Source organism: Carlito syrichta, unplaced genomic scaffold (assembly GCF_000164805.1).
Source record: "Carlito syrichta isolate Samal-C Ts95f unplaced genomic scaffold, Tarsius_syrichta-2.0.1 Scaffold307123, whole genome shotgun sequence".
Taxonomy (NCBI): Eukaryota; Metazoa; Chordata; class Mammalia; order Primates; family Tarsiidae; genus Carlito; species Carlito syrichta.
The window spans coordinates 685,333-712,968 of NW_007251219.1; the positions used below are offsets into that span (position 1 = coordinate 685,333).

At 38.8% G+C, this 27,636-nt stretch overlaps 2 protein-coding genes across 4 annotated transcripts in view; both read right to left on the reverse strand.

Annotated features, from left to right (window-relative positions):
• The window catches only part of OPN3 (opsin 3), a 51,108-nt gene extending 23,478 nt beyond the window's left edge, over window positions 1–27,630 (reverse strand). The window contains exon 1 of the mRNA XM_021715452.1: window positions 27,366–27,630. The gene's annotated coding sequence lies outside the window, so the exon portion shown is untranslated. The remainder of the gene's footprint in view (window positions 1–27,365) is intronic.
• On the reverse strand, window positions 18,864–27,617 carry CHML (CHM like, Rab escort protein 2). 3 transcript variants are annotated; one of them, XM_021715451.1, is made up of 2 exons: window positions 27,366–27,617; window positions 18,864–23,297 (listed from the first exon to the last, which is right to left on the reverse strand). In XM_021715451.1, exon 2 carries the CDS (start codon window positions 23,265–23,267, stop codon window positions 21,303–21,305), a length of 1,965 nt encoding a protein of 654 aa, XP_021571126.1. In that variant the 5' UTR covers window positions 23,268–23,297; window positions 27,366–27,617; the 3' UTR covers window positions 18,864–21,302. The 3 variants fall into 3 exon arrangements, with proteins under 3 accessions (XP_021571126.1, XP_008062081.1, XP_021571125.1); XM_008063890.2 differs by having other exon boundaries at window positions 18,864–23,599; XM_021715450.1 differs by having other exon boundaries at window positions 18,864–23,294; window positions 27,366–27,508.
• Window positions 27,631–27,636: the final 6 nt, after the last annotated feature.

The following is a 27,636-nucleotide window of genomic DNA, read 5'->3' on the forward strand; positions in this document are numbered from 1 at the left end:
AATCCACTCACCTCAGCCTCCCAAGCTTAAAATGTGTATAATTTTTTTGGCACCCCCAGTAGTAATGAAAACAAAACTATGTGAAGGTTGCTTAATAAAGATGCTACTTTATTAAAGATACTACTTTATTTAGTTAGTAGTCTCTACTTATATTTGAACATTAAAGAAAATCAGTTTATTTAATAAGCTTGAAGAAGTCTGTTTTCTATTATCATTCTATAAGAAAGCGATTGGCAGTAGTGGGAAACTGTCAGGGGAGGGGAGGGTGAGATTGGCAGTTGAGGGAAACTGCTAGGGTAGGGAGGGGCATACCTCATCAACAAGGGTACCTGCATGATCAATGTTTATATACCTAACCCTGAAATGTACCCCACATCTTTATAATAAAAATTTAAAAAAGGAAAAAGTCTGTTCTCTTAAGCAATTAATTCTCCCTTGAAATCTTGTTTACATTGCTCAGTTGTAGACAAAGTTTCTCCATTCCTTTTTATTTAATTAACAATAGTAATTTCAATCCATTAACACTTATAGAGGGTATTTATAAATGTCAGGCCCTGTTCTACGCAGTTTGCCTGAGTTATTTAATCTTCATAAAAACTCTAGAACAACTCTAAGACATGTAGAAATTAAATTACTCCCCCCTTATTTTACAAAGGAAGAAACTGAGGCAAAATGGTTAAGCAACTTGCCAAGGTCACAAGCTAATAGATAACAGAGCCAAGACTCAGATCACATAGTCTGCTTCCAAAGTCCATGCTATGCTCGTTCTCTAATATACTTTTGAGAATTATCCAAATTTTATATTAGTGGTGTAATCTCTATTGAAAACCTACTTAATCCATTACCTATTAGGTATCTTCTGTAACCATGTCTACCTCTGAAGTCAGAAATAGTCTTTAAGCTGAAGTTCAATATTTTTTAAGCTGAAAAATTTTAGAGAAAATTAGAGAAGACCATCTTTACTTGAATAATATCGCTCAGCTGTTGAATGGAACAATTTCCATTTGAGCAATAAAAGCAGTTCTCTCAAACACCAAAGTAGAGGATGGTTTTTATGATCTAGTCTTTAAGGCATTTACTGGATGTCTATTAAGTTCTTCATGCTTAATATTCTTCATGTTTGATACATGTTCCAAAGGAAACTCAGCACAGCATGAAAGTTAAAACCCTTTTAGCTGGGCGTGGTGGCTCATGCCTGTAATCCCAGCACTTTGGGAGGTGGAGGTGAGAGGATTGCCTGAACCCAAGGGTTCAAGACCATACTGGGCAACTTTGCGAGACCTCTACTATACAATAAATCAAAAAATTAGCCAGGAGTAGTGACGCATGCCTGTGGTTCCAGCTGCTTGGAAAGCTGAGGCAGAAGGCCAGCAGGCCAAGGTTGCAGTGGCCATGAGCATGCCACTGCCCTCCAGCATAGGCCACAGAGTGAGACCCCAGCTTGGAAAAAAAGAGAGAGATTTCAGGTAAGCAATTTAAACAGAATTTTTTTTTTTTTTACTGTCCTGTGGAAACAGATACCCATATGCTTGAAGTGCATTTAAAACTGGGAGTCTCCTCCCTGGAAGGGTCAACAAACTGCCAGAAGAGAAAAGTTGAATATGGTATGCCATTTGCTGTGGTCTGTGGCTGGCTGCTCTTTGCTGCACTACTGTTTCAGTTGTGCCTACTCTTGCGACATTTCACTGCTATTTCGCATAAATTGAACGAGAGAGTGCATTTTCCCCCATTAAATCTAGTGACTTTTTAAATACAAGAGGCAGGGGCAAATAGTTGTTGACATAGTTGGCAAAAAAATATAGACTTTGTCCCCCATGGGTGTGTACTCCTCTTAGACTGCAGTGGGCACTTGTGCAGCAGCTTGGATATCATTTCAGATTCATATCCTCTCTGACATCTTTGATTCCTTTCATATCATCTCTCCTTCATCTCTGACCACTCTGACTTCAAACTTGGCTTCTTTTCTGCCCATAGCCTCGTTTGGACAGATATCCCAGTCTTAGACTCTTTGATTTGCCTCAGACTTGACACACTTTTAGGCTTTTTTCTCCCCTAATAATTGCTTAACCACACACCATAACCAAGGGAAAGGGTGCCCTGTCTTTGAATAGGACCTAATTAGAACCTATTCCATACTGATATCCCTGCTTGTGAGGAAAGGCTATTTAAAAAGATGGCCAAAAACAAAAAAATGAATACTTACACGAAGATAACCAAGAAACATTCACTGTGACCACAGTCTACAGTAGACTGACTGGGCAAAACCAATTGAGTAACTTCTCTGCGGTATTACTTAAGGTTTGAAAAAATGACAAACATAAGTGCATGGGGGGCACCGTCTGGAAAACAGCTAGGTGAAAGCACTTGTCGGGAATTAAGATATTCTAAATGCAAATCCTAATTCAACTGTGCTCTTAGAATAAGTGTGGTACTGCAGGCAAAATGGGAAGCACACACCCTGGTTCTCACCATTTAATCAAAGTGATGTTTTAACACAGCAGTCTAGATGGCATGAGAGTCCACCACAGTATGCCCAAGAAAACTGCGTCAGAGGATGCTCTTCTAGCAGAGCCTTGACTCAGATCCACTTTAGGAACGCGTTTGCTTGCTTAATTTCCCCTTTTCTCTCTCCTCTGTCTCATATTTGCTTTTTAAGTTGACAGGAGGTTTTGCCTTTGAAATATCTCTAAGCCGGGCTCGGTGGCTCAGCCTGTAATCCTGCGCCTTTGGGAGGCTGAGGTGAGTGGATTGCCTGAGTCCGTGGGTTCGAGACCCGCCTGGGCAGCGAGACCTCATCTCTACAATAAATCAAAAAATCAGCCGGGCGTGGTAGCGCATGCCTGTAATTCCGGCTACTTGGAAGGCTGAGGCGGAAGGATCACCAGAACCCGGTGGGTTGAGGCTGCGGTGGCCGGGAGCGGCCACTGCACTCCAGTCTGGGCGACAGAGTGAGACTCCAACTCAAAAAAAAAAAAAAAGAAATATCTCTAAATCCATTGCTGCCTCTTAACATTTCCACTATTCTAGTCAAGACTCACACCCTATAAATAATTGCTGTCACCTACCTCTAACTAATTTTTTTCTTTGTGCAGCCTCTGCCATTCCCTTGTGCATCAAATGCCAGATTAATCATAGAGTGGACTCAGTGTGTGAGCCATCCCAGATCTCCTTGACCCAGAACCCTGCTCCCACCTGTGGGCCTTGAACATTTGCCTTGCTTCCAGCTGTGGTGATTTTATGACTATAGTCACAGAGCTCCAGTTGCTGCCGCCATAGCCACCCCACCAGACCTACATGCAGGACCAGCCTGCATCTGTACCCTCGCTGAACTGGACCCACAAGGCTCTGGTTTCCCCAGCACTACTGCCTAGACCCAGCTGACCCATCTCAGAAGCAAAGGGACGTTAATACCTCATGGAGTAGACTGGACCAATTTGAGTTAGAGGATATGGAGGAGACAGAGATTAAGTTCCCTGCACTCCCCTCACACGCCCCGTGGGTTGTTTCTAACTGTGTTAGTTTCAGACAGCCTCTCTGAGGACTCCCTGCAAGACTCAGCCATCCTCTGTGACCAGCTAGGTGGGGCATGTTTTCTCTCATATTTGGCCTCCTCCATTCCCTGCCTCTTCCTCTTTTCTTTTCCTCTTGATTTCCTGGGATTATACTCCCAAATAAATCATTAGAACACATGCTTTGCCTGAGGCTTTGTTTGGGGGGTGGAGCTTGTGCTAAAACAATCCTCTTAGCACTTTCACAAGGCCCCTTCCAGGACGGTGACCTGCAAAGCTCCCTGAGCTTGGCATTCTTCTAGCAGTCAAGGAACTCCCCATTTTTCTTCCACTACCTAGTCAATCTCTTTCACCATTTCTGACTTCTTTTAGTGCATGCCACACTGCTCACACACATCAAAACAGACTGTCTTCATGGCTGCTGATTCCATTTACTATATTTTGGCACATTCTGTGTACGTGTGTCTTATCTCTCCAATTAAATTGTAAATTCCTAAGAGATAGGAAAAATATCTTTTCTATTTTAACATCCTCCTTGGCACCTGGAATAGTTAACAAGGGGTTATTATATGTTTGTTGATGATAAAAGTTGCATACATGTGTCCATATTTGTTCTCAAATGAAAAAAAAAAAAACCCTAGAGTGCACATGGTCATCTCTGTAATTAATCAAACACTAAGATGAAATGATGCTTAGAAACATCAACAGTCAGATTTTAATGAAAATAAAAAATGTTCCTAATGAAAAGAAGCAGCATATAGATTACGAGACATAAAACAAGACCAACTTCTGGCTATTTTCCCTAAGGGATCACTATCTCAACTCAAAACACTATTTGACAGTCATTGCATACTAATTTGTGACTATTTAAAAAATTCTATAAAATACTCATTTTTATGAACGATATAAAGTCAAATGACATTCCAACTAGATTTATCATCTTTTATTTTCCAAGCACAACAGTACATGATAATAACACCTTCTTTTACATGATATTTTTTAATTTTCAAAGTACTGTTTTATGATTTATTTTGGTTTTTGTTTTTTGATCCGGTCTCACCTTTTGCCCAGACTGGAGTGCAGTGGCATGATCACGGCTCACTGCAGCCTCGGCTTCCTGGACTCAGGTGATTCTTCCTCCTCAGCATTCAAGTAGTTGGGACAAGAGACACAAGCTACGGCTAATATTTTTATTTATTTATTTATTTTACTTTATTTTGCAGTTTATTTTTTTAAATTTAAAGATGTGGGGTTTGATTCAGGATTAGATATACACGTAGTCATCGAACAGGTAAAGTTTAGTCCTCCCTTTGGTCCTCGCTTTATCTAGTTTGAGATCAGTTACCCTTACGTATGTTGTATGTCCTGCCGCTCCCCTGCCAGTATCCCACTACTGCCAATCCTTTCTTTATCATATGATGGCAAGTGTTCAGGGTCTGCTTATGAGTGAGAACATGTAGTACTCAGTTTTTTGTTTCTGTGATAGATCACTGAGGATTATAGGACTCTAAATCCATCCAGGTTGCTGCAAAGTCCATATGTTTGTCCATCTTTGTGGCTGCATAATATTCCATCGTGTATATGTACCACACTTTTTAAATTCAGTCCAGTTATGATGGGCAGCATAGTTGCTTCTGTTTTTGTTATTGTGAATAGTGCTGCTGCAGTAAACATGCGTGTGGAGGTATCTTTTTTGTAGAATGATTTGAGTTATTATTAATAGCTCAAAAACAACAGATGCTGGAGAGGATGTAGAGAAAAGGGAATGCTTCTACACTGCTGGTAGGAATGCAAATTAGTTCAACCTCTATGAAAAACAGTGTGGCAAGTTCTAAAAGAACTAGAAATTGATGACCCAGCAATCCCCTTACTGGGAATATACTCGAATATTTTTATTTATTGTAGAGACAAGGTCTCATTATATTGCCCAGGCTGGTCTCGAACTCCTGGACTCAAGCAATCCTCCTGCCTTGGCCTCCCAAATTGCAGGAATTCCAGTCATGAGCCAACGTGTCCAGCCTGTTTGATATGTAATCAGATCTTTACAGGCAGGAAAGGCTCATTGGCCCCACTCATGTAGATGGGGCTGAGATTCATGACCAGGTCACAAGACTAACAAGGTTTTGCTTGAAGGAGAATCCAGATCTTCTGATGCTGGTGCAGAACTCTGAATTTTTCCCTGGAAAGATTTGATAGTTCTGAGCAATAGAGAAGCTTGAAGTGTTTTTATTTCTATGGAAAAAAATGAATACACATGAGTAAATTGTGGAGTAGCTCTGTGACACTCCCACCTGCAATGATGAGTCTAGTTTCTAAGCACTCCTTCCTGGATTAGGCTGGCACCAAGTGAAGAAAATCTAAGATAGCCCAGAAGAGCAAATTTAAAATATAAGGAAATCTCCAAGGCACTGAATTAAATCTTCATTCAGTGATGTGTAATTTACGAAGCTCAGAGTTTAGGTTTTACAGCAAGTGACGATAATACTGATTACACTTATGTCATTTTCTATTACTCTGCTGCTGATGCAAGTGGAGAGTATGGAATCACAGAGGACAAGTGTGATTCTTCTAGCAAGAATGCACATAACACACTCAGCTATTATGCATAAGTAATTAATCAGCTAGACAATGTGGTATAAGAAACTTCAGGCCCCATACAAGGAGAGGGGGGAAGAAGCTTGTCAGAATGTTAAGGGAAGTGTTAGGGGAATGTTAAGGGAAAACAGAGTGTTGGGGAGGGGGGATGTAATTGCTGTACAGCCAGGGCAGTGCAATACTGAGGCAAAATGCTTGAAGTTTAAAACACAAATTTGTGAGGTGGTGGCATAGTAGTTTAAGTAAAACCTGTATCGGTGACTGGTGTGGGACAACTTGAATAGGCAAGAAAATCTCATTTCCTTGCAAATCTTAGCCATCCCGAGCTGAGAATGTCCCATGATAAGAGAACTTACACAATAAAATAAAATAAATTGAGGGTGGGAGAAGGAAATTTTTATAAATGTGAGGTATTTTGCTCAAGGCCACAAAGCAAAGCTGTCAGGTGTTACAACAGGGCTGATTCTCAAGCTATTCACATTCTATTTTAAGCTTCTCTCCCACATTGTCAAACTGGGGTTTATATGGATTTAACTCTCCTGCTTGATGTTCAGTTTAACACCATCTAGATCAGAGCAGCAGGTCTCTTTCCCTTCATAGGAGTGCTGTTTCTAAATGCCATCTCTTGGAATAGCTACATGCAAATCCCCTAGGGAGATTGTTTAAAATGCATATTTCAAGCCGTGCTTGGTGGCTCAGCCTGTAATCCCGCGCCTTTGGAAGGCACAGGTGAGTGGATTGCCTGAGCCCGCGGGTTCAAGACCCGCCTGGACAACTTGGCAAGACCTCATCTCTACAATAAATCAAAAAAATTAGCTGGGTGTGGTAGCGTGCGCCTGTAGTTCCAGCTACTTGGAAGGCTGAGGCGGAAGGATCGCCGGAGCCCAGCAGGTCGAGGCTGCGGTGGCCAGGAGCATGCCGCTGCACTCCAGTCTGGGCGACAGAGTGAGACTCCAACTCAAAAACAAAAAACAAATGCCTATTTCAAGGCTCTGCCCTTGAAGATACTTGATCCGGTAGGCCTTGCTGAAACCCGAGAATCTGTACGTTTAAAAGTCTCTACAGATTATTCTGACTGACTTTCAGAACGACTGGTCTAGATTAAAATCAGATTTCTGTGGCGATTGTTCCTTCCCCAGGTTTTCCTCTGCGAACCCCACTTGCTTGCCTTTGTCCCTATCTGCTGCCAGGGGCTGCACCTTAGGAGTTTGGAAATTGCCCCCCACATACAAAGAACTGAACAGAGTATTTCAGAGTTGACATTTCACAAATCAGTATTGCATGAGACACCAAAGGCAGTGTCATGTATATAACAAAGTGCCCTAGTTGAGTAAGGAAGGATGCCAAAGGATAGCTAGCTTATATAGGCAGCTCTGATTTTCTTCTTACTCATTCCTAGCTTTTATTTCTCTCTGCCTACTCCCTTGCCTTTTGCAATTCTGCTGCTTCTTATAGTCCAATAAGCTACAATAATGCCAGATTTTATAGAACAAGATATAGCATATCAGAAAATGGTTGAAAATGATGTCATTTGAAAAGGAGCTCTTATAAATCTAACTAAAGGAATTTGAGGGTCACCCTACCTAGCCAGTTACCCTGATTCCAGAACCTACGATGATTTGAGATGCTTATTGGGGACATATCAGCAGTTTTGTCTTGAAAAAGACTGATGTTACTTCCTAGGGAATTCTCTCATATTATAAAGAGCAGAGTGAAGCCTGGATGCAAAAAAAAAAACCTTAAGGCACATTCTAGATAAATAAGAGAAAATGATCTCAGAACAAATCTCAGCTTAAAAGTAGACAGTCACCAGGCCAAACATGTCTAACCCTTCTTTAAATATATGAGTGGCTCCAATGTGTAGGCCCCGAGCTTAGTGCTGAGGAAGCAAAGTCATGAGATAAGGTCCTTGGTATAAAGGGGAAAAGGCAACATAAAGAGACAAACCAAAATACAAAGTTGTATATCTGAAATATTATATGAAAGTACTGCAGGAGTTCAGAAAGAGGAAAGAGCACCAAGAACCAGGGAGCTTGGAGGGTTTTATATAAGGGATGGGTCTGAGGGAAGTTGAAAACAACCCATTTGAAAATGTGCCTAGCACGTACATACCTAGCAATTTCAGGTTTGCTTACATGCCCTAAAGCAGCATTGTTCACTAGAAATACAATGTGAACAACATATATTATTCACATTTTTCTAGTAGCCACATTATAAATAATAAAAACAATTAAGATGAATTTTAATAACATATTTTATTTAACCCAACAGTCATGGACTGAATTATTGTGTTCCCTCAAATTCATATGGTGAAATCCTAAGTCTCAATGTGATGGTATATGGAGGTGAGGTCTTTGGAAGGTGATTAGGCTACAAGGGTAGAGCCCTTACAAGCAGAATTAGTGCTCTTATAAGAAGAGGCCAGAGCACTAGCCAGCGTTCTCTTACTGCTATGTGAAGATACAATGAGAAATTGGCAGACTGCAGTGAGGAAGAGGGCCTTCACTAGTACCCAGACATGAAAAAATAAATTTGTAGTTTATAAATCACAGTCTATGATACTCTGTTACAGCAACTTGAACTAAGACACTGATATATTCAAAATGCTATCATTTAAATTTGTAATCAACATAAAACTATTAATGAGCTTTTATTTTTCTCATACTAGTCTTTGAAATATGGTATGTATTTTTACACTTACATTATAGATTAGTTATATTTCAAGAGCTTGGAAGACACATGCGACTAGTGACTACCATATTGGACAACACAGCCCTAGAGAAACTCTGTGGATTGGGCAGGAAGAGATGTGTACAAGGATATGCTTTAAAGCATTGATTATATGGTAGTGAAAAACAGGAAATCTAATGTCTATCAAAAGGGGGAAATGTGTAAATAAACTGTGAACAAAAGAATGGAAGTATTGGATGGGTTCATGTTAAATTTATGTCATTGAGCTCTGGAAAAGAGGGGGTAGAATAAATAAAAGGAAATACATAGGGTGTGAATTTTATCTGCAATATTTAAATTATTTAAAGATAAATTGAAACAAATATAGAAATACTAATATTTGTTCACTTTGGATGGTAGATTCATGGGCACTTTGTATTATTCTTTATACTTTTCTGTATTTAAAAACTTTTAAATAACTTACAAAATGAAACTATGTATATATTAAAGACATGGAGGTAGCAAAAAGTAGAGAATCTGACTCTTTAAAGAAAGAATAGAAAGAGGTAGTTATAATCAAGAGACAATTGGGGATAGTAGCTAGACTGTCAACTGATGGGAATGACCCAGAAAGGAGAGGTAAGATTGTAAATGAGAAAGGTGATAGCTAAATAAGTTTTATATTCCTCACACATGCATGTGATAATGTGAGTTCAATTTTGCAACCTCACTACAAGCAAGTATTGACAAAACAAAGGGTTTTATAGAATGAAAGAATAAAGCTTTGGAAGCAGCAATGATGCTCGATGTGTTATCTACTTTACTAGCTGGCCCTCGGGTATATGTGGTATTCATATTAAGGAAAAGACAGCTTGAAGAGATGGAAAATCATGGTCCATAGGGTAGTCAGGATTCAGTGAAAGTAAGGCAGTAGAGAAAATGTTCAGAGAAGATATTGCAGATATAAAGGAGTTTACTGCTCAAGAAGGGAGACTCCAGAGGGCATACAGGAGCTCAGATCATGAAGAGATGGGAGTCCCAATCATGGCCAACTAGAGAAGCTTTCTCTTCTGGCAATGACTGAACTTAGCAGGGATGTGAAGAATGATGGAATTCATTCTGACTATCTTTGGAAAGAGGCAAGGTAAAATAAAGTATGTTTCCAGGTCTGGGTTATGAATGATTTGCCAGTTAGTATGTTGATTTCTGGAACATGTGCTCTCTCAGACTTCACATGGCGAGTTTTAAGTTTTTTCAATTTCACTCTTCTAACAGTGCTGTGAAGAGAGATAGTAAAACATAGCAATCAAGGGCACTGGGTTCAGGTCCCATATCCTCTACTTTTTGTGTGACTGAATGAATTAACCTTCTAGTGCTTTAATTTTCTGAACTATAAAATGGGGTAAACAAAAATTATAGTATCTAACTACTTCACAGAGTTGGCCTGAAGATTAAGAGTTAATTAGCATGCATAAAGCTCTCATCACAGTAGCTCATGTATGATACACACTTATAAGTGTTAGCTATGAACATTATAATCAATGTAGCTACATATCTATATACATCCATAATTATCTCTTTAGAATAAATTCTTGACAACATAATTGTTATGACAGAAGGTATACAAAATATTAATGCTTTCAACACAACCTGCCAAAATACCCACCAGAAGAGAAAAGAAATCCCCAATACTATGTCATCGGTTACTTGTTTGATTCTCTCTTATTTATGTCAGAATATATGACAAACCCACCATCCACCCAATAATCTATTACAACTGCCCTCTCTAACTCACTAACCAAAAATGCAGGACAATCCTGCATTTTGAAAAAGTTCTCATTTGATTCATATACTCCTCAGTTTAAAACCATTGCTCTAGAATGTCATCAACTGATAAATCAGTTGCTAAAACATCAGTATATCCAATCTCTTTGCAATGTCAACACTTTGGACCATGTTTTTGCTGAATTTCCTCTTGGCTTCTGTAACATTTTTCTCTCCTGCTTCATCTACTATTTCTATACCATACTTTTATTTTCTTTTACGGAAAAAAAAGTGTAACTGGAAAGATCAAAGTGGCTCTGGCTTCAAGCACAGTGACCAAGAGAAATATAATGTGAATCACACAATCTCGAGATCTGAAACAATGTCATAAGGACTTTGTCTCCCTACTCTCACTATTGGCTTGGTTTCTGCCTATTTGGTCTAAGTCTTGGAAAGACTCTTTGGTAATCAAGGTACTGGGAGCTTAAGACTCAAATCCTTGAGTCTTAATAATTCCAGGAGGGTAAAACAAAAAAGAGTGTATACCTAGGTATCTTTTTAGCCCAGGACTAAACTAGGGATGGGAATTACTCTGTCAAGCCAGGTAGGGCACCAAGTTTGCATTCCCATCAGGTTCGTGTCTATCAGTTTTCTTCTGATTCCTCTACCTTTCTTGCAGCACTCCCATCCAATCAACCACTAAGTCATGCTGATTTAATCTCTTCAATAGTTCTCATCTGTCCTTTGCTGTTCTTATTATTGCCCTAATTCAGGTCTTTACCATATCTTGCCAATTTTCATAGCTTTCTGTCTGGCATCCCTTCTGCAGTCTTGCCTCTCTTGCATTCATCTTACACACACACACATACACACACACACACACACACACACACACACACACACACACACACCCTCCAAGTGCAACCTGTTTCCTTGTTTCACATCAAGTGCTTCTCCACAAGGATAAAGTTTAAACTCCTTAGCATGGCATACAAAGCCCTCCAAGGCCTTCAAGCAACATTTCCTCATCACCTACATGACCAAAACCAAATCCACTTTCTTTTCCTCAAAACCTGCTCTCAGTCTTGATTAAATATACTTCATGCATTCAAATACTAAAGCTGAAATTTTAGTCACTTTCAATTCCTTTCTTTCTACCGTATGTGCAACATATAGTCGGTCCTGTATTTCTATCTGCAAATTGTTCTCTGCCTCTTCCATTCCCATCCTTCTGCCCTATCAAGACCTTTTCAAATTCTTCTTACCTGTCACTCAGATCCAGTCTCTATTCCTTCTTTTCAGCCTCCTCCACACTGTTGCCAGGCTAACCTCTGAAACTTAAGTCTTGTTTGGAAACACCTTCCACAGAACCTCATCATCCACTGACTAAAAGTTCCATTTAGCAAGCTATTCAAGACTACTGATAGTCAGGAGCCTACCTCACCTGTCCCTCGCCATTTGAGGCACTCCATGCTTGAGCCATGCAGACTGTGTCCTCAATACCGCCATACTGTTGTTTCTGCTGTTCTTCCCACATAGGATGCTGTTACGCATTCCAGCCTGCGGAAGTCCTTCTCAACCTTCAGGGCCCAGCAGAAATACATTTTCTTTTATGAAGTATTCCCAGATTTCCCTAGTCAGACTTAAAATAACTTCTCTGTGCATGCATTAAAGTTTACTTATATCTATATTGTAGAAATTACCACAGCCTGATTAATATTGTGGCTAATTGTGCACTGTTTGTCAGCTTCAATAGATTAAGAGTTCCAGTACTTACCGATTACATAACTTGGAGAATTATTGAGGCTTATTTCTCATCTACACATGGAAATGCTAATACCTACCTCATAGGGTTGTTTTAAGAAGGGAGGTAACATGTATGAATAAGTCAGAACAGTTCCTGGCACATAAGGAGTTGTGTTCTCAGATTTCGTTTGACACCTCTCTGAAGATGTCATATCACAATTCAGTCACAGCATGTTGGGTTAAGCCTGGTTATGGGGGTTATGGAGTCAAACTGCCTGGATTTGAAGCCTTCTTCTACCACTTACCAGCTGTGTGATCTTGGTCAGGTTCTTTGTCTTTGCAATATTTGTTTTCTTGTCTGCAAAATGAGGATATTAAAAGTACCTACCCAATTTGCTTGTTATAAAGATTAAATAAAATAAATATAGAAAGCACACAGAGTAGTACTTGGCATTCACTAAGTGTTCAGTGTTAGTTACAATTATCATCTCTGTATTCCCAGAGTCTAGCACAGAAACTAGGACATGGTTCATGTGCAGTAAACACTGCATTGTTTTTGTTCTTAATTTTTTGTTTTAAAGATATGGGGTACAACTCAAGGTTAGGTATACAAATGCTCATCATGCAGGTACCCTTACTGATGTGTATGGAACCCTATGCTTCGCTTTGCAGCATAATCTAATTAAGGGTCTCAGCTGCATTAAGCATACTGACTCATTTCATTACAATTGGGTATTTCCTTTAGTTAACACCCGCTATCTCAATGCTTGGTGAACCACCAGTGAGTGTAAATGTTGAGTACTACAGATCATTTATGCATAGGTTTTTTAGTCTTATAATGCCTCTAAAACCCATATTGTTTTGTACATGTACTTTGATTAATTTTTAATAGTCTGTCAAGTGAATAACACCTCTTAAAAATATGCTAAAATATTTTCACACTGATTTTGAGATGGCTGTTCACAGTGCATAGAAAGATATCCTCTCATTTCTAGAACTGCTTTGCAGAAGAACTGTATTTCTGGATAAAATGAATTATTTTTTAAAAACTCACAAAATTTCTAATCTATACTTGACAATTGGAACAGGATGAGAAGTATTCCTCCATTCTTTTGTTTTGGACTTTGTTATCACAAACCTCCAGAAGAAAGTCATTGTGGACTGGTGAGGGAAGGGAGATGAGGAAGTTGGAGGTAAATATGGAAGCAGCACAGCGGTTCCTATCAACAGTGTCTCTGCTGAGGAAGCACTTATGGGCTCAGAAAACTGGAGGAAAAGAGATGGGAATCAAAAGCATAAAAGAAAGGAAAGCAGATTCCTTATTTAATACTTTTACTTACACTAATGCAGTTAATTCTTTGTTGGATGATTGTGAGGAGGCTGCCTTGTGCACTGTAGAATGTTGCTTGAATAGCATTCCCGCCCTCTACCCACCAGATGCCAGTAGCACACCCTTCCCAGTCGTGACAACAAAATGTCTGTAGACCTTGCCAAATACCTCTTGAAGGACAAACCATCATGGTTTAAGAGCCACTGCCTTAATGGGGAAAAAAAACTAGTAAAATTATTAGCTGGAACATCATTTAGATTATTTAAATGTGTACTTTTAAAGTAGCTTTGCTGATGCATATAAGCTTATCCTAAAACTAATTATCTGTACTAATAAAATACAAGAAGCCAGGGCTATGACTGTGACACATTTCCCCAGAGGTGGGTCCTTGTGGTCCTTAGGTTGGAACTTAAAGGGTGATGATAAAGGCCCAGGATGATATGGAAGAGTCGAGTCATCGGAACTGCCAGCTAATCTTTCAATTAGCAAATCTTTTCTACATGCCGATGATATGCAAGAAACTGTAGGGAATGTAGGGGTATAGCACACACAGTCTTTGTTTTAAAGATTAACAATCAAGACTATTTCCAGCGCAGTTCTCATCTCTTATTTTAATAAGCATCATCCAGTTGTAATTTCCATTTCAACAGTAGGGGGCATTTCGAATAACGTTATGCTTTCATAAAATGGTGCCAAAAGCTCGTGTCTGTCTCTACAATACTTCATTAATCATTTTAGGAAATTAACAATTGTGTTACTAGTTGCCTAAATATAAGATTCCTGGCTCCTCCTCAGCCAGTACATCCCAAATTTCTTCTTTATAATGGGTCTTAAACATGCTGAAATTTTTACTTTAACTATAAACTGAAAATATTGTAAAATTAACTTATAATATAAAAACACTTTCCCCATACTGGACTGCTAATATTTGTTATTGTCACATATAACAGATAAAATAAAAGCCTCAAATAAATAGTACTCGAGGGCTTTATTATATGATGTATAATAAAAAGTGGGCATAAACCCACTGCACTAGTGTTTCCAAGGACTATTTTATTAAAATTATAAAATGCCTGAAGATCTCTTTCTGAATGAACTATAAACAGGTATTCATTTTCCTGATACACTTTGCCAACCCTGAATCTCAGAATCCAAAGTCAATCCTCTCATGTGGATGCCTTTAACATTAGTTGTTCACAGTATGTATTAGGGTTAAATGTATATTGAGCAACAACCAAATTGCAAATGCCAAATGCATAGGAATAGCAGGAACTAATAAAGATATCATATATAAGGAAATAAAACTCTTGACATAAATATCAGCATAAAGACATAGCTTTGATTTTAAGAGTGAGCTTAAATCATCACTTCCTCCTCCTTCAATCCCAGTGGGCTCACTTTAATTACACAAACTTTAATTTGTAGGATTGTTGTTATTTGTTGAAAAGCCAATGCATTCAAAAATTCTAGAGGTCACCACGTTTTAAACAGTGATTTACGTGTCATTCAGTCTTGCATGCAATAAATCACTCTTGAGAGAGAGGCAAACTGGAACAGGAGCATTTCAATTCTTACTAAGGGATCTGAGTACTTACTAAGAGGGAGTCCAGGCAAGTCACTTAATTCTTCCAGGTCCTACCTATGAGTATAAATACCTGCCCTTTCTTATCTTACCTAGTTGTCCCGAGGAGCACACGAGAAAATGTGGTTGTCAGGAGACAAGCATTCCTACAAATGCTGTAGCAGAACTGCCGTCACACTATTCATGTTATAGTCAAATGCTTTCAGTTGAATCACTGTTTCTGTACTGTTCATACCTTACAGAAAGCTGGAGGCACGGGGTTCCTTGCTTTTGAAATGTGAATACATTTGGCCATTGGCAAAAAAGAAGATAACTATATTGGTAATAATGCCTCTTTATAATGAAAGCAAAATACCAAAATAAAAATTTGAAAATCGTCAGAGGAAGCAGTTACCTCAATGCAACAGGAGCATGACTTCCACTTGACCACTAAGATTAAATAAAATTGATCTTAAAATTTATAGGACTTGACATTTTATGATCTGCTTCTTTCATCTTGATTTCTTTGTACTTTCTACTCCCCAAACTCTCAATCCAGAAGCCTTGAGCTTCTGGACCCAATCTCCTGAACCTTCTCTTGGCTTCTTCCTCAGGCATGAGACCAAGTTTCTGATTAATGTCAGAAACTTGACCGAGTGTTAGTGGAAACAGATTTCAGAACGTGTTAAATTATCCAGCTTTTAATCTTTAAGCCACATTTTTCAACTGTGTAATAAAAGGTTTTGGCACCCTTTAAAAGGAATGCCATACACACAGATTTTTTGTTGTTGTTACTTTTTGCCAGGGGAGAGGTAGAGGGGTAGTTATAGCGGGGAGTGTGGTATAGAAAAAACGTCTTAAATGCTTATTAAGGTACAATGTACCTTTCCTTAAGGTAAACATTCCAACAGTGTTTGTCAGATAGAGGGAACATGTCTTATTCATGCTTGTATTTCCAATCCCTAGAAAAATGCCAATTCCTAGCCAGCAGCAGGTGTCTAGCTGATGTTTGTTTTACTAAAACTCCCTGCTTTGGGTATCTCAGGCTGACGGGAAGATCTGCTGGCATTCTCACTCCCCTGAGATCTGTTCTCACACAGGCAAACCCATCTCAGGTCCAGGCTCGGTTACTTCTATGAGTCCAACCTTCATTTCCCTGGCCTCCAAGACTCCCAAATAACATGTGTGCTCTTGGATTTGGGGTCATGCTTTAATTAGTATGCAATGTCTTCATGCTGACGTCCTGGAATGCACTGCTATTTCTACTATTATTCCTTAGTGCTGGACAACTGAGAAAAGATACAAAAGATACAAAGTCTATCTTGACCAAGAATTCCTTTCCACCAAGATTTGTAAATCTTTCTGCTACACATTTTTGGAGATTATCATTTTGACTTTAACATCTATAAATATATAATTTTAACCTAAAAAAGAATTTTATGTGTCTAAGAAATCAGCAATTTTCTCAACAATTCTTTTTCAGTCTTTTATTTTTTATTGCATACACCAGTATTTTACAGAAGAAAAATAAAGAACCCCTAACATTAAACTGCAATTAATTACATATGTCGTCTTCTGATTCTTTTCACTGTGAGACCTAAGCTTTTACACAAAAATATAAGTAAACATAATCATTTACGTCCTAATTAACAATTTTGAGTCTCACTTAAAACATTTTCTGCATACAATTTTACAAATATCAATATTATTTAGTTGCTATATAACAATCTATGACAGTACTTGCAATACACCAAAATTTACTTATCCATTTCACAATTATTTGGGCTTTTTTTCCCCTTAAACTCATATGAATGAAATGCTAGAAACATTGTACTAGTAGTTTTTCTTCTCTTAAATATTTTCCTGAGCATATGCTACTCAAAGTGAGTTAGTATGCCAAAAGATAGTATACTTATAAAGCTCTTTTTACAGTCTCCTAAATAGTCCTTTAAAAAGACTACTATGCTACTGGTATGAGGGCATATGCAATTAAAAAAAAAAAAACTGCTAATAGCATGAACTAAGTCAAAGTTGCTTCAATTTGCATTCTTAATATTAGGAAACTTGAATACCATTGTAAGAATTTTTATTTGTATCCTCTCATTTGTATACTATTCCTTTACAAATATGCCTAGGAGAGTATAAAACCTTACATATATGCATACACTTAAAAAAATATTCAGCACTTTATCCACATGTAATGCAAATAGAAATTTTTCTGTTACTACACGTTTTTCATTTTTCTCTTAGTTGATCTACCTTGCCACTTGTGATGAAGTTCCTCTGTACCACTACTGGCATGAGAATTGTGGTCTTTTTATTTTTACTTTATACTAAACACTTTAATTCATCTGGAAAAACATCATATGTAAGTGGACCTAATACATTTTTCCATACTGACAGCTTGTCTCTCCGCCAGCAATTATTTAATATTTCTTTCTTTCCAATGGGCTTATTAGTTTTAGTTAAATTTTCTACTCAACATCACAGAATATTTAGAAAGGCTGCTTAATAGCAAGTTTTAAGGATTTGAAGGGCAAGGCTCCCATTTTTTCCTCTAAATTAAAAAACTAGGCAACCCCTCGGGGTCTCCCACCACAACTGTGGGAGTTTTCTGCTCTCTCAATAAATTCTGCTTTAAAAAAATAAAAACTAAAAAAAACAAAAAAAAAACAAAAAAAACCCCTAAACTACTTTACATCTTTTTTTCTTTCCTAAATAATCTATTGCAATTCTGTCAACTTACATAAAAGAAGCAGTTGGAATGTTAAATGGAATTGTAGTGAATCTACATACTAATGTCACATACTGACATTCCTTTGGACATGATTTCATATATATTATTTAATTAAGTCTCACAATAATTCTGTGAAGTATTTCTATTCTACAGACAGTAACATGGAAGCCAGGAGTGATTATCACAAGACTATACAGTTGGTAAGTAGTGAACTTACTGAATTAGCCCTTTCATTGTTAGTACATTTATATGACACTATAGATTTAGCCAATCATAAAGCCATGTTAACAGAAAATGTTTGTGATGCTTTCTTTCCTTATCTTCCTCATTTTATGAATGATAGTTTTTATTACAATGACAAGTTTCTTCAACCAAACATAAATAAAAACGGTGCCAACATTGTTTTGTTTCTGCTTGAGAAATGTTTCTTATGTTTTCCCAATAAAAATGTTGGTTCTCAGTTTTAAGTAATTACCTATCAGACTCCAAGAAACCTCCGAAATCATTACCAGAGATAATTGAACCAAAGGTGAATAATAAATTTTAAAAACATAATCTGCAGTTAATACTTTGGATTTTCACCATTTTGTTCTGTTGAACACCAGCTTTATAATCCTGAGTGATAGTAAATATTTGTATTGTTTGCTGCGTTGTTGCCAACATTTTATTTTGCATTATATATCTGTTGAGAATGAGACCCTTTTTTGCATGTTTCTTTTTCTTTTTTTTTTTTTTTTGAGTTGGAGTCTCACTCTGTCGCCCAGACTGGAGTGCAGTGGCCGCTCCCAGCCACCGCTGCCTTGACCTGCTGGGCTCTGGCAATCCTTTCACCTCAGCCTTCCGCGTAGCTGGAATTACAGACACGCGCTATACCACGCCCGGCTGATTTTTTGATTTATTGTAGAGATGAGGTCTCGAACCTGTGGACTCAGGCAATCCACTCACCTCAGCCTCCCAAAGCGCAGGATTACAGACTGAGCCACCGAGCCCGGCTGAATGAGACCCTTTTTAAAATGCTTGACTTTTAGTACTGAGGTCATATTTGCCTCAAAATGCAACTGAAAGCATATTGTCTTTCATGGTACATAGATATCATTGTATTCTTTAAATGTTTTAAAAAGTTCACCAATAAGCCCATTACGGTCAAATTCCAACTTGTCAGAACATTATACTGGGTTACAATAATCCCTAAAATTGAAAATGCTTTTTTATTGATTATAGTTTCTCATTGCCCTCTTATTTTATATTCATTTAAGAAAGGCATTTTGTTAGTCTTTAAAACAACCCTTATTTTGGAGCAGTCTTAACACTTTTTTCCCATTTCCATTATATTTAACTATACTATCTTTTGCGACTTCTCATTGTCCCTTTCCTCAATTTCTTATGAATAATCTGTGATACCAGAAAACAGATTTCAATAGATCTGACCTAACTTTACTTCCATTTTATTTATCATCTTAAAGTCTTTTCATTTTAGTTACTATTTCATATGTCTATTTCAGGCAATTCAGTCGTTTTGATAGATTTCAACTTTAGGATCCTGTCCATGACTTTTCTATTTTAAGCAAGCTATCAATCACTTAAATCTGTCTCATTTTTCTCACATATAGAAGAGGAACAAAGACTGTATTCAGAACACATTTTGACCTACTAACATCCGTATTTTTATAACATAATCTTCAGATCAAAAGATAGGTTACTGATGAGCATTACTTTGTGAAAGCTTAGCCAAATTCCGCTTCAATGAGATTAATGCTCTAAAATACATCTATTTTTAATCAATCTTAATCTTCACATTTCTCAGATTCAAAAATAAGCTATAAGACCAGTGTCTGTCTGCTTTTCTTCCCCAGCAATACTAAACTGACTTTCATGGGCACCTTTTGCTTCTCCTACAGTGTCTACACTCTTCTAACAGTGAACATTAGTAGAAAGATCAAAGGTTATAGAATCATGAAAGCTTGGGTTTCAATGCTGGCTCTTCCAAATACCAGACTGAGCAAATTACAAGTCAGTTTTTATTTCCTCTTTGAAACTGTATGCAATATCTGCCTCACACGGTTGTTGTAAAACTGCAGTGAGAAAGCACAATGCTCTGTTTCAAAGCAAAAATTGTCAGGAAAGGGGCCTGCTTCCTATGGTATCATCATCCTCTGCCTGTGGATTGGAAACCGGCTAGCAGAGAAGGACACTCATCTCTTCTGACAGCTCCCAGGTTTTCAACACTAGAGTTCAAACAATTTTACGCCTTCTAGTGGTTCTGGGAGAAGAAACATTTCTATGATCTAGATAAGATCCAATAGGCAGAAGTGATTATGAAGGTTGTTGCCTCACTATTTGAGGGGTGGGACACAACTGAAGGGGCATGGTAAATCTTCCTCTGATTCACTCCTATCAGTTGTGGTTACTGTTGCTAATTAAAGTGGTAGAGCCAACAACGAGGAACATTTCATCTTCACTGAGAAACCTTGGGTAATCTACAGAGGATTTGAAAACCATCTGTAATCCCAGGTTAAAAATGCCTCACTCAGTTTCTCCTTAGGAATTTCAGGACAGAAGTATCTTTTCCAGTGGCACTTTATTTTTCCTCATTGTAAGTTATTTTCTTTTAGGTGCCAGAGGAGGGTCTGCAGAAATTTTCTCAAGTATTAAACCAGAACAACAAAACTTATCCCCTAAATAGTCTTTGAAACAAATCTCTTTAAAATGAGCTCTCTACTAATTGAACTCTAATTTTTTTTGTAAAGTAAAAGATTATAATGGTGTCACTGCCTCAATAGTTAAAAGGGGCAAGTAGATTAATTATTCTGCAGAATGTACTATAAACATCAGACCTTCAAAAAATAAAGGATCATGCAAAGATAATCATTTAACAGTTATAAACAAATCTATTTGATCTTGCATTAGTTGCTATTCTGGCCATAAGTCTACATGTTTTTGTTATATACAAAACACCCACATAATTTATATGTGTGTGTTTCAGAATTCAAACAGGTAGTAGGAACTATAACAGCTGCAAAAGCAATTAAAATATTCCTTTGATAAAATCTGAAGATCATTAGCAAATACAACATTACCTTCCTTTCAGCTGAGTTTCTAATATGGAACCCTCACACGCATACCCAATACTAAAATAAAGTTAACTCTGCTTTAAGATTCTGGATCATGAAGCCCATTCTGAAACAAAAAGTCCAATAACCAATACATAAGTTACCTATAGGTTAACAAAGACATTCAAATGCTGAATGTCTCAAAGAGAGTTAAAGGCAAATCTGCATAGCATTCATCATATAACCACTTCTAGTTACTCATATGGAAAACCGTCCTTCAAATGAGAATATTCTGATGCCAGGAAGAAGGCCCAAAGTAACATTTCCAGTTTGCTCTTTTCTAATGTGGAAGGTGCTTCTCTGGGCTTTCCAGGTTTTTACTTTCCTCAGAGGAGTCTATTGTGGCCATTATGATATTATTAGTTCCAGGAACCTCTGGTTGCTTATCATCACCATCAAAGATAATGTCTTCTGGATTTGGAGGTGGGGGGCAGAATTCTTCACTTGGAAAGATCTCCTGGAAAAGTGTTTCAGCTTGCTTGACCGCATGCTCATTTCCCAGTCCACCGTCAGGTCCAGAGCAGACATAAACGTTGGAAGGTAAACCATTATATGAGCTTCTGCTGATTCCCGACGAATCTCTCATATTAAAATAAAGAGCCCATAAGAGTCTTGGCTTTGTAGGTTCTTCCTTGTTGGTTTCTGTTTCAGCATATGGGGTGAATAATTTATTCACCACTGATTCTAAGTCCTCTCTTGCTGTTTTAGAAGATGAGCAGGTCAGATGTACCAGGTAAGTGTCTTTCATGCATGTCATGGTTGAAGAACATAATTCTGTGACCCGAACAGCACAAGCTCCTGGTTCTGCTGGAGGCACCAGCAAGATGGAAATCTGCTGATCTGAATCTGCCTTCAGTACAGACTGATCTGTAATGAGCACTGCCCTAGAGATCTGCTTATAATGCACATTTGAGCATGTTTCCTCAGAAAGGTAACTATCTTCCACAATAAAATACTTAGCATTTATTCTCTGACCAAAGTGATCTATAATTGCTTTACATCTTCCAGATTCTTTGTCAACTACAAAGCACTGTATTTTATGGCGAAGACAATAGATTCCACCAAAAACTGCACACATCCTGCAGAAACACTGGGGAATTTCTCCTTGGCCATACACAGGAAATAAAAAGGGCGTGTTGCCAAAACGTCCAAGACACTGAAGGAATTTTTTTGTTGCTTTAAGGCCATCAATTATAGTGCAAGATGATTCTGTCATTGCAATTGAGTGCAGTATAAAATGCTGGAGGTTGGGAGTTAATTTTTTAGTTTTTAAGTACTCTGAAAATGAACACTGCCTGAAACCTTGGTATTCATCAGGGTGTTGTTCATAGTCTAAACAAAATGTGAGAAATTTCATTAGCATCCTCTTTTCAACCATAGTGAGTTCTTTGCTATTAAAGACATCTGCTCTGGAACAAGGCACCTGTTCTACCTTTCCTTCCCTAAATGCAAGAATCCTAGTGACATTTTTAAATTCTGCATAACGACTAACATTTGATTTGATTAAAAGATCAATTAGCAAGCCTTGAGAATACAGCAGCTTTGATACCAAATCAATATTAAACCTCCTGCCTTCTTTAACTATATGAGAGAAAGTAATCCTATTTTTTTTTGCTTGACCAGTGTTGTCTTCTACTGTATGTTTGTCTTCATCTTTATGTCCACCCAAAATTGTGTGTATACAAGTGTTATCTCCACAATCCTTTTCTTTCTCCAGTGATTCCTCTACATCAGTTATGCCTAGTGAAATCTCCTTATCACTTTTCTGAGTGTGGTTAGCAGGCATTTCATAGTCAGTAAAATATGACTGCCTTTCTTCAGGCAAACATGCAGAATCCAGTTCAGTAATGGTAGTAGATGCCACTGAGGAAGGATTTCTCTGCAGTGCACCAATCTCTTCAACATTGTCCTCTGTATCCTGATCCTGACTGGCATAACAAAAAACTTCTATGTGTTGAATGGTTTCATCCTTCTTGCGAAGAGCGATGGCTTCTTCTGTCTCAGGGATCAGGCCTTGCCTTGAAACAGTACTTTCTTCCTCAATGTCACTGTCTTGCTGATACTCCTTCACCCAGGATAGCAATCCTGAAAAGCTAAAACTAGCCCAGTTTCCTCCATAGTAACTTCTTGAATCAATATGCAGAACCCTCTGACCAGTTCTTGAACATGCAGCCGCAAGGATGGATTCAGGCAAACCTGTTCCTATTATAACTACATCAAACTCTGTGGGGAGACTCTCCGCCATCCTAGGAAGTAAAGCGTCTGGTGACAACTGCTGATGAAGGAACTGCGTATGAACATACGTCAAGGACTCAGTTGAGGTGTGATTATGCTGTAATAAAACCTCTCCTTGTGATGTTCCAGTTCATCCCAGAAGCACTGAGGTGGCAGATCCTAGGTGTTAACTGCTACCCTTTATTAATTGTTTTCTTGTAAGTCAGTAGCATAAAAACATGAGAAAGTACATCTAATCACACCTGAGAATACTAAAACGGATGTGTGGTTTCATTTCTGCATTTCATCTTAGCAGTAAATGTCAAAATGCATCACATATGCATTTGTGACTGGAACTCTTCTCTGAAAGAAGAAAATTCAAGAAAGAATACAATTGTAAACAATATGAAAGTAATTTCATGCAACAGCAATTACAATCCATTGGACCCCGACTTGTAATTTGGATATAAGTTACTAAATCAATATGTGCTTTCTCACATATTTTCTAATTACCTGAAAATAAAAAATAAAGACAGACCCTCCCCCCCAAATCAGGCAATACAATAATGCATAATGGATGACCATAATAATCTCCCATAAAAAAGAATTAACATAATTCTACGACTTTTTCTTTTAAAAAAAAAACCTAGCATTTGGATAAAACTATACACAGCTGTGAACTTAGACTAAAAGAAATGTGTGGCTCCACTATGTTTTTGAAAACAGTTTATACACTACATGCATACTGCCATGATTAGGGATATTTCTGCAGTCAGTGCAGTCTGTGAATGGTTCCGGAACAGCCAAATGGAATACCTTTCCATGCCCCAACCACCTTTAGGATCTTGTGGTAGCAACATGAGACTAATTGTACTGAATTTTCAGTCCGATTATTACAAAAGGATTAATCCAGGAAAACAACTGACATTTAAAAATATGTACATAAAAGAATAGGCCAACTGAGAGTCAAACCTTATTCACAACAAATCTTTACATAAACATACATATGCACACATGCTTCATAAGTGTAAGCCAAAAAGGAAAATTCCATGTTACATGTTAAAGTATCTTAACATAAATAACACCTACTTCTAACATCTGAGTAGAATAATGTTTGTATTTGCCAGACTAGCTCTGTAACCTTGAATATCTAAATCCCAAGAAAAAGGTTTGTCTAAACATTCTCTGTCAAGACTAGCAGATGCTTTATTGTTCTTATTTTTGATGGGACAGTGAAGAACGGCTCTCCTGTGTAATGCTAGATGTGGCTAGAGGTGGCACAGCCAAGAAACTGAAAGGCATTCTCACTTAGAAGTCTTCAGGTTAAAGTCCTCCACATACCGTTAAGCTTTCTTATCATTCGTCATTGCACATTAAGTGCGTGAGGTCTCTGAGCTTTGATTTTCACTACTGTCAAACCTACTGAAATCCCGATCATTCCAAGCTGCACTTGCCTATGCCAAGAGACTAATTATCTTGGATAGTGGCAAAACAAGCCATTCAATCAGAACTTAGATTAAACTGCATAGGTCACTAACCTGACTGGTCAGTTTAATTGAACTGGTAATTCTAATAGAACTGTCTAATCAAAGTCTCAAGAATATCAGGGAGTCCACTCATTTTCAGCATTCCCTGAGAAGCTAGGAACCGAGCCCAGAATGAAGCAGTTGCCTGGCCTACTCATGTGTCTAAATAAGTGGGTCTGAATTACTTATTCTGCCTTCTTCCAGCAGGGTGTGAAGAGGGAGACAGAACCTATGACGGTATCTGAAGAGGTGTAACCAGAGAATATACATATTTGGCTTAGAAGGGGACAGAGCTGAGAGTGTAAAAGCAGAGGACACAGGCCATAAGCACTGAGACCAGACACCTTTAACCTGCAGGCATCATCAAAATACAAAGCAAGTGGTGTGACCTTAAAGAACCTTAAGCTCAACTACCCAGTAACAAAGATGAGAGAACTAATGCCGCAGAGAATAAGCAACTTGGGAAAGCCCTCCGAATGCACCGGACACCGGGTCAAGAGCAGGACCTACTCTCATGCCATAAGGCCAATGTTCTTTCCACTACATAGAGCAACCTCTCTAAAACTACTTCCTGGCTTTTTTTTTTTTAATTTCCTCCCGGTCCAATACTCCACGGTAGTAGCAAGAGCTCAAGGACAGCAGGGGAAAGCTTCCTCCCTTTCTTCATCTTTAACCCTAATCAAGAAGCACACACTTGGAATTTACACCAGGCAAATACATTGTTTATCTTTGCTAAGAACTTTTTAAGTTCCATAGTAGCCCAAGGGCTTAAACAAGTCTCTAAGTGTCTACCTCTAATTTAAAAACAGGGATAAAGTCATGGTTTAAAGCACTAAATGCCCAGAGCAGCCCTCAGGTAAAATACCATATGATGAATTCAGAAAATCACTTCTGATTAATCCTAGGAGGGACGGTGAGGAAGAAAAAAAGGAAGAATCTAGGAGTCACAGGAGGGTGAGGTGTGCAGAGAGAAGTGAGGGAGAGGGTAGATGCCAGCACTTGTGAAGAGCTCAATACACTCTCATATTCAAACTTCCCAGGTACAGAAACAGAATTTCCCAGCACAGAAAAGGCACCGCAAGGAAATAAGAATTTTCCTATCTGTGAACAAACACCTGTTGACCACCCTAGGGAACATTACTGGATATTCTTCAGGTTGGGCTTAAATCACCTACTTAATTTCAAGCTAAGCCCTGCCTAAGAAATTGCTTGAAAGGTATTTTACATTAATACAGAATGTAATCCCATAGTCATCTACATCACCACTTCCATATACTTACAGTGACCTCCCCAAGTTTCAAGTCTTTGTACAAATGAAACTCTGAGATTAATGCTTTTCGAAGAGGGCATTATAATCACTGAGACAAATAAATGAAATAATTTCTATGACATTTTCTTATTACTTTCATAAAAAAAAAAAAACGAATCATTACAAATACCATAATATTTGGGTCTGTCATACCATAGGAGGTTGCTGAACTAAGAAAATATTTTTGATGATACAAAGATTTTGTTCTCCAAACCCTACCATGATAAAAGCAATAATAAAATATCAATGATTTCAGGATTTAAAAAAAGGAACGTTAAGAGCTGATAAATACATGTTTCTATTTTAAATCTTTGTATACATGAAATTCCTGGAGCACACAGAAATAATTTTTCTCCCAAGCTTAGAAAAAATCACATCTTCAGTGATATGCTGGGTTGTTGATCATCTTTAAAGTGTCAAGCCTCAGTGAGACTAAATCTTCCATAATGATTAAGAGCAATGTAGAAATAAATCCTCAACTAACAATCAAGTTCTACTTTAATGAAATCTACTAGCACAGCCAATTACGGTATTTGTTTACCTGAGATAGGATTATCTGAGCCATTTGTAATCTCACCTGATATTTTGATGTGATGGAACCCGTCGCTAAGGAGGAAATACAGCAAAAATAGCTTATGGGGCACAACTCATTTACATAATGAGGACCTGAATGAAACTATCTCGCTCCCTAGAAAGCATTCAAAGGTTTACAAGTACCTAATGAGGAAAAAAAAGTACACACTGCTATTTTAGGTTTCTACTCCCATTTTAGGAAACAAACAGTTGTATATGAACCAAATGGCCCCCTCTAACTTTCACGAGTTAATAACCACTTTTTAAATGGAATCTCTGGACTCTACAGGCCCTCTTCTCTTCCCTCAAAGTGTCAAAGCCGCTGTGTCGTGCCCTGTTGAATCACTTTGGGAGGTGAAAACAGAACAAGATGAAGGGGGGGGGGGCTGAAGACCGGCTGGGGCTTGGGGACAGCGGAGGGGGAGAGGAGGGCCCGCTGGAATGGAGTCGTGGCCAGCGTGGCGTGGGAGACGAGGGAAGCAGGGAGGGCGGCGCGCATGCAGCCGGGGGTCGAGGAGCGGGAGGGGCCCAGGGCAGACGAGGCAGTGCGGGGCGGCGGGGGACAGGGACAGGGGCGCAGGGGCGTGGGAGCGCGGGGGCCGGGCGGGAACGAGCGGAGGGCGGGCTGGGCGGCAGGTGGGCGCACAGAGAGGGTGGCCAGGCAGGCGGCGGGAAGTTTGCAGAGGAGGGGAGGATGCTTCCTCCTCCCGGCCCAACTCACCAAAGAGGCTGCTGCTAAACCCGTCCCACACGCAGCCCACGGTGTCCCACACCCAGCCGTTCCTCAGGCAGGACACGAAGGTAAAGGTGACCCCGAAGAGGGACACCAGCAGGTCGCTGAGGCTGATGTTGGCCAGAAGGAGGTGGGTGGGCGTGCGGAGCCGCGGGAACTTGTAGTAGAGGACCAGCACCAGCAGGTTGTTGCCGACGCCCAGCAGCCCGATGGAGCCGAGCAGCAGCGCCAGGCGCTCGTAGGTGCCCGGGCTGAAGAG